Source organism: Tyto alba, unplaced genomic scaffold, assembly GCF_018691265.1.
Source record: "Tyto alba isolate M040663 unplaced genomic scaffold, T.alba_DEE_v4.0 Super-Scaffold_13, whole genome shotgun sequence".
NCBI classification, from domain to species: Eukaryota; Metazoa; Chordata; class Aves; order Strigiformes; family Tytonidae; genus Tyto; species Tyto alba.
In genome coordinates, this window is record NW_024881275.1 from 43,019,579 (window position 1) to 43,034,159 (window position 14,581).

The following is a 14,581-nucleotide window of genomic DNA, read 5'->3' on the forward strand; positions in this document are numbered from 1 at the left end:
AACAGTCAGATAGGTTATATATATAGGCATCATGTACCTCTGGTCTACGGGAAACTAAGTTTGGAAAATAGTTTATGGATCCTCAATTACTCTTCACTGATAAGGACAGGAAAAGTCATGGCCATGTAGATGCTACTCTTAATGATCTTCATTTCTGAGTGTGTTTGTGTTCAGAACAACATTCATTGATTCACTAAGCAAAAGCCACGACAAAAATGTGAACATTGTCACTAATGTAAATCCACATCATCCTTACTGGAAAATTTAGAGAGTATTCTTGAAACTACCCTCTGCTATTATGATTTGGTTAGCTCTGGATCTAAACTGATGGCATTTGTTTCCCTTAGGGTATTCCTATAGAACAGGAAACAATAATTCTCCCAACTTGAATTTAAACCAAATAAAAGCGTATTCCTGCTGATTCTGTAAGCTATAAATAATCAAGTGTGTTCAAAATTTGACAAGATGCATTAAGCCCCTAGTGACATCAACCTGCATGTCAGCCTGGATTGCAAGACAGTAGATGTGGAATATAGCAAATAGAAATTTCAGACATTAATCGAAATAGCCAAAAAACAAAGCCAGCTATTATGAAAAGTAGAATAAAAACATCCTTTAGAAAACGTTCAAAGTCTTATTTAATAAAAACATTAAATTATTCTCCATATATTTTTTATATGCTCTGTTCTAGTCACCTCAGAATGTGATGAAAATATATGCACATGCATATCAGAAAATAAATCTTTTTCCTTTAGAGAATCATTCATAATAATTATAAAATATCAATGCCTTTTAGTAGAAGACTTATTTTACCTACATCCCACACAGAAATGCACAATAGTGGTTTTCTTCAGAACACACTTTCTATTAAATCTGGATTTTCTTTGAGTCCTTTGTTTCTATCTGATTTCATTTGTTATACTCTAGGCTTTTTAGCCTGTGGCATATTTTTCATTCTTACTCTCTGTTTTGTGTATAAGAAAGGATTTTTATTCAAAATGTTAAGCTTTAATTTAATTTAGGGATTTTTCTTTTTTACTTTGTAATAGCCTTTTGATCCATGAAGTGGAAGAACAATGAAAATGTGTTTTTCAGATCCTATAAAAGACTGGAACTATATGCCTTTCACATGCCACAAATTTCAGAATACTCTTTAAAGTGCTTTGGACATCAGAACACAAGGTTTGATAATCGCTAAGGAAAACACAAACAGATGGCTCTTGGTGTTCATTTTACCTTGCTACTGAGATAAAATCCATTAAAAATAATCACTATTATAGGAGAAGTTACAAAATCGTAAGAATCTGACTGTACTGTATAAAATGGACTACTGTACACGATCCTGATTTTTCAGAGATACCCCTGTAGGACCATAAAGTAACCTTTTTACTTTTTTTTGCAACGATTTGAAGGTCATCTTAATTTTTAAATTAGCAACAAATGTTATCCTTCACATCCTTGAAAATCTGCCAAGTGAGCCACTGATAATACATAAGTCCACCAATATATAAGGCAGATTGAAATTAAATCAATACTAAAAATATTTCTGCATTGTTGCTAAAAAAAAAAACAAACCAAAACAACAAACCTACACAGATATTATTCAAAGAATCAATTTAAGTAAACACCACAACTATACTGTGTTTATGAAATGGTGAAAAGCAGAAATGAAAAGTATCTCTGATCCAGAAAATGTTTACAAATCAGTAAAACTATCACCATTTATTGCAATACCTTCCTTCAGTAAATCTCAACATAAGTAAATTTAATAACAGTTTTGTAGAAAATATATTTTTGTTTCTGCCTTTGCTTAAAGGTTGCAACTATAATTCAGTAAAATGCTGAAGCATGTCCATAAAATCTATTAATTTCCCTAGAACTTCAAAACCAAAATGCTTTATAGGATAGAAATTATATTAAACATAGCAATAACATAATCTCAAATACACTGTTGTAGTGAACTCTAGAAAGGCACAGCTGCTAATGTAGCTCTGAGATTTTTGATACCACCTACACAGCGACACTGCAGTGACTCTGTCAGCAATGAAGGTTGATGGCAACTTCCATTAATACCTGATTTCCCTATCTGCACCTGATCTAACTTGCTGGCAAAACTGAGGAGAAGTCAGTTAGGGGAACTGCGGAAGTAATAATTACAGAAGAATTAAGGGTAGTGAAGACTATGGGGAAAACACATGTAGTAAGAGAAGGTTAAATTTAAGACTGTTTATGACCTGCTATCATTTTTGCTAACAGGACACAATTGCTCATGTAGTTGTTTTGGAGCTGGGGTGGGGAGAAGTTCTGCATTACTTGAATGAGTTGCTTCTATACATTTTTCATAAAAGCAAATAGCTCTCTGTCAGGATACACTGCAGTTTCACTTGTGTGTTTAGCAGTTTCTCAATTCTAGGAATCAAGCCCTTCTGGTGCAAGCACATGGTTAAAACCAGAACCTATTTCTACAGCCTGTTGAATGGCTGGAAAACTTGAGGATGAGCTAGCTCTCTAAGTGTATCTTGGAAGCTCTGTTAGTCAAAATGCTTTTGACAAACAAAAAGGAAAGCAATGCATTGGTCAAAGAAGCTCATCTGAAGATTCACAAGCCATGCCACCAGAGTGTATAAGACGCTCTCAGGCACAGAGCGGGGTTGTTTCATTTGGGGTGCAACTATGCCTGTGAAAAAGTCACACATCCACCTCTGCAGAGTTAATGGAAATTATAAACTCCTCTGAGAAACTGGCAGAGCTTGTAACTCACGTGAGTGTCTCACACAAGCTATGCCAAGGGATCTAGTTTCTGCCATATTCTGCATCTGCCAAGCCCCACGAAAAAAAACAGTAAGATTTTAGTGGAATTTGCAGACTTTACAAACACCCATGACAGTAAAAGAAATCTGACAGTAGTAGAGCTATTATACCTTAAAAGTTTCCTTAACAAGTGCCTTTAAAGGTAAGAAGACTTTTCTCTGAGATGCCAGCTTTAAGTGCCCAGCTTCATATATTAAGGAAAAAGCCAGTTCTCTTCTCTTGCATTATAAAACCCTGGATCCAAATTACACCTTAGTGCCACTTGTTCTACCCCAGTGCCCTCAGACTATAGTCCCAATGAAACTCTATTAATCACCAACAGAATCAAATTACAGATTAAAATCCAGTGATTCAAACATATCTCAGATTACTTATATACAATAAAAATAGAAAATGCCTACTCACATTTCCATAAACAATCCTAACACACTTGTCATAAACCAAAACCATTGTCATTCCTTTTTTGCTTAACTAATCAGGCCAGCTGAGGGGTCACAAAGGCTATAACCTTTGCAGACAAGTCAGGGTAATACTGATTTTGGCCTTTTGCCTCTGCTCCAGCTTATTGAGAAAGTGTCCTATTGATTTTGAAGGAATTATTTGTAGACTACCAGGCATGAGAAGAAAAGCAAAGTGAATGTCCTGATTGCTTAGCGGGGCTCCATGTTAGGCTGCATGCATATCTCTCTTGCACATGCATTCAAAACTGACAATCAGGTCCATATATTATGTATTGCAGCAAATATTGTTGCACGAGTGTGAGCAGAAAACAGAAAACACAATCTACAAGTTTAAAACATGGTTTGATCATCTCTATACATCTAGACAGGCAACTACCATTCCATTCTGTAGCAACTTACAGAAGACTGCTTTATACACAACCTCTAGTCAAAAATACTCTTATAACATATAACAATCCAATCTAACACATGCAAGTTAAAAATCTTACACAAACAGTCCAGTCTGAAACATTGTGTTTGTTGGTTTGTTTTTCAAGAAAATCTATTTGTTTACATTTTCATTCTACAAATATACCTACCCTTATCACTGTGTCATTTTTTCTAGATTTTGTCCTTGTACCCACCCCAGAACCAATCAACTTGTACTCCTGAAGTTCACAAACACTTCTTCAAAGGGGTGCTGACAGCACGCTGGTTGTGCTGATTCACTTGCACCAAGGGATAGGTTCAACATATCTTCTGTCCACTCATTTTTCATTGACCTGACTGCTGTGTTCGGTCAATAAATCTTTATTAGAATAACTTGTTTCGCATGACTGTCACCTCTCCCGCTAGAATGGAAGTATTCTGCGAATGAGTGACCTCTCAATCCAAGCAGTATTTCTTTTTAGATGTATGTACGTTATCATCATCTCCTTCATCACCTCGCACTGAAATTCACTGCAAGCAAACACTGCTTAATACAGTATATTTCCCTTAACTAAAAAGAAAAGGCCTGAAGAAAAAATACATCTCACATGGGAAATGTTCTCCAAGGAGATATAATTTAATTACCCAAATTTCAAGACCACCACTCAGGTTTTACTCACAGAATACATCCAGTCCTATTTTCCTGTCAGGTGGGATGTAAGGTAGAGAAAGGCAGAGGATGTGATGGAGAGGATAGTTACAGGTTGGGCTAGAATTAAGCACCGAAAGAGGGCAGCCTCAGTAGTGTAGTCAAGTCTTTATCTTTCTTCTCCCTAAAATGAAAGCAGCCACTGACCAAGGATATCAGGAATTGGATAAGACTCCTCACAAAAATGAGGTATTGGTTGCTACAAAAGGAGGTGGGAATGTCCTAAAAAAGTTGGGTCCCTAGAAAGGTTATTAGGCTAGAGCACACAGTGTTATGCAAAATTAGGGGAGGAAGCTTGCTGATTCAGCTTTTACTTCACAGTGCAAAAATTTAATCCATGCAATCCCAATTTTTGGAGAGAACATGTCCTGGGTTTGAGTGAGTTGTGGGGGTTTTTTGATAGCAGGGGAGCGGGCTACAGGGGTGGCCTCTTGTGAGAAGCTTCTCAAAGCTCCCCCAGCTCTGAGTCAGCTCCACCTCTGCACCAAGGCTGAGCCCATCAGCTGCGCCTCTGCGATAATGTATTTAAGAAGGGACGTGGTGACGAGCAGTCGGACTTGTGAGAAGGAGTTGCAGCAGCTGTGTGAACACCAAGGTCAGTGGAGGAACAGAGGAAAAAAGGAGGGGGGAGGTGTGCTGGACCAGAGACCCCCTGGATCCTGTGGTGAGACAGCAGGGCAGCCCCACTCCTGCCACTCATGAAGATCTACAGTGGAGCAGATACTGATTTATGGCCTGTGAGGGGCCTCTCAAGGATGATCAAGGTGACCGTGTCCAAAGGAGGCTGGGATCTTGTGGGAAAAAGTAGCTCCTGCTGTTGTAGTCCATCACTGTGAGGATTGCAGCATGCGGGGGTGTCCCACGCCGGAGCAGCTTGAGAAGGGCTGCAGCCATGGGAGGGACTCCAGTTGGAGAAAGTTCGTGTCCCACACCAGAGCAGCGAGGGAAATGCTGCAGGGACTCACATCAGAGGAAGTTTGTGGAGGACTGCCTCCTGTGAGAGGGGGACCACGCTGGAACAGAAGGAAGTTCCAGAAGCTCCCCCCACCAAAGATGGAAGAAGTGGCAGCACTGATTGCACACCCCATTCCCTGCCTCTGCGCCACTATGGGGAGGAGGTAGAGATATTGGGAGCAGAGCTGAGCCCAGGAAGAAGGGAGGGGTGGGGGGAAAGTGTTCTCAAGATGTGGCAATGCTCCTCACTGTCCAACTCTGTTAAGTGTTGTTAGTGCTGTAATAAATCTATGTTCTTTTTTAATTCCCCTAATGAGTCTGCCTTTTGCCCGTGACCATAATGGGTGGTTTGCCCCTCCCAGTCCTACCTCGAACCCCAAGTCTGACTTAATTTTCCCTTCTCACTGCTGGGGGAGGAAGGGATGAGTGAGCGGCTGTGTGGTGCTCAGTTGCCCTTTGAGCTGAAACCACAACAGAACATTACAGTGTTTAGGAAGCACTTGTCTGCAATTATCACCCAGAAAGCCACTGCTACATAGAAGCTGTGGTTTAAAAATTTATTTTAAACACACTGGTTAAATACAACTGAGAAACAACAGATAAAATCAAGCTGCGGGTTGGCAGATGGGAAGATAGGACTAACTCTGTTCTCAGATACTTCCAGATGAAATTCCTTTGTAAGGAGAATAATCAATACTAATAGAGAAAGGATAGTACTTTGGAAGAAAAGCTTTAGTTATGCAGTTTTACAAAAAGTTTAGTGCTTAGGTAGAACAGTTGCTTCCAACATGTATGTGTCCATGAAAATGAAGAGATTACTAAATCTGGAAGTTTGCCTAATATCTCACACTTTGAGAATAATCTCTCCCCTTCAGTAACAGTATTTTATTTAGAGATTAGTAACTATTAAATCCCTGAGTGTCCGCCTTACAAAAGTACAGGCATATCTTGTAACCATTGTTCCTTCTCCATTATTTAGTTAAATAGTTATATAGTTAACATGTTTGTATGACAGACATTATTACAGTATGGCAATTTGCATTTTTCTTGAACTAATAACTTGCTATATAAACAAGTTTATTATTTTTTAAAAATCTGTTTATTTTACCTCATTGTACTTTTCTGCTACTAAAACTAATCAAGTTGAGAGTCATGCAGAAATTACAGGTAAAGGCAAAGTATGAAAATCTCCTACATAGGGCAAGCAACAATAAAAGTCTCAGTGCCAGAGAACCAAAAGCCTATCACTTACTGTCTTTCCAACACTTCCCACTGCTCTTCAATTCAATTTGATCTGCACTGTAGCTCTCAGGCACACAGATAAGGAAATCACACATGGCTAGCAACAAACAGCAGCACTCAGACTCAGAAGGACAATGTGGTGAAAGCAACAACTTTCTTCAGTTTGTCCACATGTTATGGCATACATTCCAAAACAAATGTCCCTGTAGCACACACACAAAAATACCCTCTTTCCCAGTCTACTCCCCTTCTCATAGGACTACACTAGCGGTCTGAAACAAATTTCGGCAGTTCATTAGCTCTAACATCGTGCAGAAGCCTTTAGAGGACCACCAACCTCTCCCAAGATCACACTGTTCAAAGGTACCTGAACAAAGGCTCTTTCAGCTTTGGCCTGTTGTGTATGCACACCAGAAAGTATTTTTGTTATTGAGGCTGCTGTGACAAGCAATGAAAGGCAACCAACTGATGAAGAAGCAGAGGAAAAGAGCTGCACATGTATTCAGAATGAATTATACCAGAGAGGTAAGGGAAATGGACTCCAGAAAATCCTGTGAGAGGAAGGATTATTTCCAAAGACAGATTTAGAGGTTCCTGTCTCATCTGAAGTGCCCTTTCAGTGAGTTTCAAACTTGGAAATCTCAATAAATAACAGTATCTACCCATTCTACGTTGTCTAGTGATACACATTTCTTCTGCCTGTTTGATTAGTTATGGAAGAGCTCACTATATAAGGCTTTCAGAAAGAAAGATAACATTTTTTGGAGATTTCTTCTGACAATTCAGCATGTTAGGTTAAGATCAGTATTAAAACAACGTTGTATTAAATTAGTATTAAAGTAACTCAGTTTTATGCCTTACGCAAAACTCGGTGTTTCTTTAGAGCTGCTTATGAAAAGAACTACATGTAAGTATATATGAAGACTATACAATAAATGTAGTAATTTTTAAATGGTTAGGTTCTGCCTCATGTACTTTATTATTAATTATTTTTATTCACTCCCTCTCTCTCAAATTTCATAAAATATGCTGCCAGGACAACGTATGAGTTCCAGATGAAGAGTCACTATAGCACCTTGTTTGCAAAAAAAATAACATTTCCCTGGTTTTGTTAAGCAGAAAAAAATGAGGGTGAAAATACAGCCATATTATTTTCATCCTTCTAATAATCTAGGTTTTTTTACAGTTATTTTTTTTATAGGTAACCCATACTAAGTACACTAGCAGCATAATATCTTTGCAAGACATCAAGCACTGGTTTATGAATTAGAATTTTATATGGTCTATGAAATTCAAATTATAAACATATTTTATTTTATTATTGACTAAAATATGTTCCTAGTGGACAGTCACTATCAGTGATCCACTTTGAACTTGATTGCAACGAAGTATATGGTTGTAATGTTAACCTAAACATTACATTTCCAAAGACTTTACAAAGGGGAACAGAAAGAAGGAATAAGTAACAAATTATTATGATTTTTAAAAATCAAGCAATACTCTGAGAAACTCTATTTCAGGCAAAGGGAAGAAAAAAATAACAACACATGGTCTGCACGAAAGTCTGCCTTTGTCAGAGGAAGGGATAGTGCACAAACACATCCGCCCTGCCACTGAGAGGGGTGTCTGCCCCTCTGTCCAGACCTTACTGCTTTATTGCACCCTGCAGTGCCTGGTTTTACACTCAGAGTCTAGAAAATAGCAGTGACTAAAAAGGTCATGAACTGGTATTATTTTACTACTTCACCTTGTGTTTTTGACATTTTGCTAGGTTCTTGCATCGAGCGTGTGATGGCCCAGATCTTCATAATTTCTTTAAGTGTGACCACCTGCTTGCTGGGCTGCACGTGACTGAGCCCACAGGCCAAGCAGGAGAGGTGCCAACCTGGCCCCGTCTCCTGCCACTCATGTCCCCAGCACTCCTCTCTCACTCCCCTCGTCTCCTGCACACACTCTCATGGCAAAGGGGAAGGTGAAGAAAGTTGGGGAAACGTGACTAGCAAGTGAGAGTAAATCGGAAAGAGGCTAAGCAGGCAGGGAGCAACGAATAATGAGAGAGGGGAACACAGTGAGGGGAAAAAAGGATAAGTTAGTGGCGGGGTGAAAAAGGAGGGTAGGTTGTGAGAAAGGCTTTGCTCATAGCTTTTAAACATTACCAGACACCATTGTTCTTTATGCATTAGGAAAATAAACATTAGAGATTTTCTTATAGTTAAAATACAATTTTATCTCCTTTACCCCAGATACAAAGTTCTGTATTGCCTGCACGTTTCTGAGCACAACATAGCTTATGACATTTAGTGCTGCTATCTGGTAACATTGTTTTCAAGTAAATGAAGAAAAATCAGGTCACAGAGAGTAACCTGGTAACTCAGAGCAACCCCCCGACCAGAAAGCAGGAGGTCAAGCACAGGATGGATGATAATCTGCCCCCCAAAAAGATGGCAAGGCTGTGGAAAGAGCACGAGATGGGCAGAAGCAGGTGGAAACTCACCACTGGAGCAGTTGGGTCCTCCCCAGCCAGGCTCACACTGGCAGGTGTTTGGAGCAATACAACGACCATGGACACATTTATCAGCACAATGAGCTGTCAGAGAAGGAAATAAAAAATAATAATAATAAAAAAAAAGAATTCAAGAAGAACTCCTAGCACTAGGAAAAATATTCTAAATTTATTCCTAATCCAGATGTTTCATGTCTCAAACACTTTTTAAAAGCAAAAGAAACGTTAGTGTATTAATGTTTGATGGCATCTCTTTAAAATCAGTTTTCTTACTTCACTCACTTCTATTTCTCCTGAACTTGAAGGCTCCAACTAAAACCATGTTGGTGCTACTCAAATACTTCTGCAATTAGCAAAGAGAAAATTGTCCACATTTAATGAAAAAAAGAGTCATAATTTGATATAGGTTGGAAACCCATCTGAACATGGTCTTGGGCAAGAGGGTCTGGTTGGCCCTGGCTGAGCAGGGAAGCTGGAGATTATGACTTCCACAGGTCCCTTCCAACCTCAACCATCCTGTGATTCTCTGAAGCAAACTCTTACACCCAGAACAAGAGGGGAACTTCTGCACACATAAAAATAGGGGTTCTCTTGCAGCAGAATGGAGAAAACATGATTTGCAACACATCAGTGTTTTAATATTGATTTTTCTGAATGGTTACACAGTTCAAATGAAGCACAACAGAATAGTGACCATGATTAAGGCAAAGCACAAGATATAAACCCTATGAATCACTGCAACCTTAGCTCTAAGTGCTAAGAAGGGCTGCTTGAAACTTTTCTTTTTATATATATAAATATACACACACATATATATATATATGAGATCTGCAAGTATATGGTTCTACAGTTAAGGCTTATTTTGAAATACAGCTTTTATTTGAAACCTTTAAGAAAAACTTGAAATACCTTCCACACCCAGCACATCGATGTAACTGACTCAGAATACAATACATTGCAGAGGAAGAATCTGCAACCAGCCACAGTTTGCTGGCATCATATTCATCACAAAATATGCTTAACTGTCCAAAATACATACACTTTATATATACACAATAAATATATACACAACATATACTTTCCTTCTATTTTGAACAACAATAAAACTTAAAAAATGTCCACAGGATGAGAATCTTATTTGTAGCAACACTTTCATAGAAATTACAGGAATCTGACCAGTATACCAGTGACTACAAGGTGAACGATGGGAAATAATACAAAATTGGTGTTTACAAGAAGTCTAATGGTACTACATGTAAATCATTTCAGTTCTGAATGGATTGAAAATGCTCTGTGGTAATTTGGAAAAATACCTGACAAATGTACTGGGTTTTTCCTAATTAAATATGATGAAGCATGTTGGTCATCTTTATATTTTGTGTGGCTAAGAAAAAACGAAAGCCACATAGAGATCAATCATATATATTATTAACAGATTTGGCTATCTGGGATCCCAGCTATTAATGGCTTATTTTTACAGCCTTTAATTTTCACCTTCAATTTTTATTTCTAATAAGTTACTTTTCAAATGTGCATTAACATTATCTTCATTAGAAATCAACAGGGAGAATATGAATTTTTAAATGTTAGATGATACAAGATATTGATACAAATCTATTTAGTTGTTCTCTATTTATTTATTATTAAAAGAATGACCTTAAATAATACATCACAGTTTTCCATTAGTTTTATAACTAGACATTAATTACTTGTATCTTTGAGGATTCTTCTCTAGTCAGTGCTGCCTTGGGCACTGAAGCTCTCCCTAAACCAAATGTGTGAAAAATCTAACCAGTAAATCATCGGACAACAGCCTCTGCACCTGCAAATGTATGGATTACACAGTGAATACCAACACACTTAACCCAAATTCCTGAGTACTAAGGCTAAATACAATAAAGCAACACTCCATCACATACGCTGTGAAACAGATGGAAAAAATGCAAAAATCAAAATGTTTAAAGAAACTGGACCCAGTGAGAGGTACCGAAGCAGCTCTTTGAGTATCTCCTTGCACTGCCCCTCCCACCTTGCTGAGCACACAGATCCTTCCTACAATCCCTGCATCACAGCACACGCTATAGCACTGTGCAAATAATCAGCAATTACTTCCAATAATAAAACAGAGTTGTCTTATAACAAACATGCAACAGACGAAACTTTGGGTCAGAGTGTTTACAATGCAGAGTCATCTCACAAATTAGAGCTATATTCTTTTCTTAGCCACAACAGCATAAATCGACAGTAGCTTCTCTTCAGTCACTAAAGTGACACTTCTGTTTCCAGTAGTAGAATGTAAATCAAACAGTCTACCACTACTAAGTCTCTATAGAAGTTATCTATAGGTAACAATGTCAGGGGGTTTTGACAGCCAAAACTCTGCTGACTCTAATGATGAAGAAATATGGGATAAGGACCACTGAAGGAAGTTGTAGAATGTAAGTATCACTGTTTCCAAATAAATTATATGAAGATCAATTACAATTATATATATAGAATACAAATACACAAATTTCTTTTTCAAAGAAGGGGTACATGAAATTCTTTACTTTGAAGAAGCTAAACTAAAGCCAAGAATGTTTGAAAAAAAAAAAAATGTTCAAGATATACAAGAGAATTACAGATACCCCATAATTCCATTTTTTTTCCCCCAAGTTTATTAATGCCCCAAAATATATATGATCAAAGAATTAATTCTTTCTATACTCTGGATATACATAAAAACCTATTTTGTAATGAAAAGAAATTCTTCTCTATTCATCTTATGGGCTAACCAATTCTGGGCAACTAAATCCTAGTTAACATCCCTAAGAGACTTTATCTGTAAAAAAGTTATTGCACTGAACTCGGGGATAAGAAAACCAAAATTTTACATGACCTACAAAAAAAGTGTAAGGTGAGAACAGCACTAGGACAAGCTGAAAAGACATGAATGACATTAGGGACAGAGATTCTAATTTCTCTTGCTTTTCTATGGAATTGTTGGACATGATATAACAAAATACTTACGTGCAAGAGCCGGTGAGAAACTTAACATGAAGTCTTGATACTGAGCAGTGTAAAGAAGCACCAAAAATTCAGTGGCAGCAGTAAACTGCATAAGTCATATCTTCTTCTTTCGTAAGGGAAAAATCAATTATCATATGAAAAGCAATCTGAGCCTACTCTCATGTATTTCTTTTTACAACTTATTTCGCCTTTTCTTCTGTGTCTTGTTACCTTCAAAACTTTCTCTAAAATCTTGCCTTATCCAACTTACAGTTCTATTTCAGTGTATTGTACCCTTTCGTTTTCTTAAAAAACAGAAGGTATATTTGCTCTTTCTCATTACAGAGCATCAGCCAGCTTGAAGTATCTGTAAAGGATCTGCTGCTGTGTACACAACTCCCTGCAGCAGCCCCTTCTGCGCCATGGGAGGAGCTGCCCTGTCCCCGGACACGAATCCACCAGCCTGCTTGAGCTCGGTTCCCAACTAAGCTGAGGGTACTCCTGCAACCGGCTGAACGAGCACAGCCCTCTGAGGAAGCTCAGCAGAGTGAATCACTGTGAAAAGACACGTGTAACTCACCCAGGCCTTCGACACCATTACTACAGCAAGCTGAAGGCGATGTCTCACGTCACAAGCGCTTGGCCCACGAGCTCGCAGACAGGCCTTCGCACCACAGCCTGGGGAAGGGAGCTCACACCAGGGGGACTAAGCCACTCATGCTAAGACAGACAGACATATAGAATGTATAACACAGTTTCAGGGCAAGTTGCTGCTTTCAAGCACTGATCACGTGCCTCATACAGATACCAATGAAGAGAGGGAGACGGTGCTCCAGCTCAAGAGAAGATTGCAATTCAAATGCCTCGCTATGGGCTCCAGCGTACCCCCTGGGGTGCAAACGCAGATTGCTCCTCCACTGCTATACTACTTAAAGTGGAGTAACTCCTGTGCCTCATATGACTTCCACTTCTGAACTAGAGTATATATGAAGAGTGGAACATTGTAACACTTGAAATTTCTGAATGGCATTTTATGAATCTGCTCTCTGTGATTAAGAAAGTGACATGAAGCTATTTCATTGTAAGTCACCATAGATGACATTTAGACAGCTGGGCATTGCATTATCTGATGATAAAAGAAGATACAGAAGAATTTCCAATAATCAAATTTGAAAAAAAGATTTTTTCATCTTTAATGAAAGTTTATGCATGCATTTTAGGATCTGTTGCTTTTTCATTTTCAAAAGCCAGACATAAATCAACTAACATAAACAAAGCCTGAAATATTTTGGCTGCAATTATGCATGTAACTAAATGACCAAGAGAACTGCGGTTCCACAATTAGACTTCCACCTTTTAAACAACTTAATCACATTCATCAAATGAGTAGGTATCTGCAATCATACTGATTTCACACTGGCAATCTATTAAATAAAATTCCTATCAACTTCACAGGGAATTTGTATTAGGAAGACTAGAGTAATATCTGAACTGGGCCTGCTTTTGGATTATAAATAGAGCTCAGTATTATTTCTTTCCCAATAAATGACCTCCAACAAAAAAAGTCGTACTACATGACTGACTGTGCTTTGTGTTAGGCATTTCTGCTAATCCCACTCCATCCTGAGTTGGACATCTAGTCTTTGAAAAGAGTAAATTGAAGAGATATATCCATTTAAAAAAAAAAAAAAAAATCTTCTTTAGCTGTTAAAGATCACAACATTTTGTGAATTAAATTTAAAAGCACAAACACCCTTTTTAGACTAAAAACAGAAAAAAACCTTGTCTACATATTCCATAAGGTTTATCTTCAACTTCCTCAAAATTAATTAAATAAGGTCCCTTATTAGCAGTTGTGCAAAACGAATTTCAAGTATCTTTTACACTACATTATAAATGTGTTTTTTCAAATAAATTCTCCACTTGCCATAATAAACTCAATCAGCAAGAGAATATATCTACGCTGGACAAAAGTTACACAAAAAAAAATGTGTCTAATATTTATTAACATAATATAAAACTTCCCCAAGAGGTTCCTTGAAAAGCTTCCAAGGGTTGCAGATGGAGGCTGACTCCTGATGACACTTTGTTTCTTACCAATAGTGATGTAAATGCAGCATTATTTCAAAAACTCAGAAACATTGGAAATACAGGTAGCTGAGTTGCTTAACAGACTTTTTTTAAAAACTTATGATGGCTGTAGTGGTGTGGTATTTTCCATAAAACTCTTAACAGATACCTACTTCTAGTGTGACTGTCTTCTTTTTACCTATGGCATTAGTCAAAAGAAAAGCATGCTAAAATTCTGCATTGAGAGTTTGCACAGTTTACAGTAAAACCGATATTTTTTAATGTAAAGAACAAACAAAACAAGAACTTCCATTCGAGTGTTTAAAAAGGCCTGTTTGTGTATTTTGTATATATACACATATATTTCACATATATATATGAGAGAGAGAGAAAGAGAGGGGTGGGGGTGGGGAGAGAGGGAGAGAAAGGGAGAGA

At 37.9% G+C, this 14,581-nt stretch overlaps 1 protein-coding gene across 1 annotated transcript in view; it reads right to left on the reverse strand.

The window, feature by feature from the left end:
* The window catches only part of MEGF10 (multiple EGF like domains 10), a 108,545-nt gene that overhangs the window by 60,113 nt on the left and 33,851 nt on the right, over positions 1–14,581 (reverse strand). Inside the window, exon 5 of the mRNA XM_033005607.2 lies at positions 9,080–9,172. Coding sequence (XP_032861498.1) covers positions 9,080–9,172 — 93 coding nt within the window. The remainder of the gene's footprint in view (positions 1–9,079; positions 9,173–14,581) is intronic.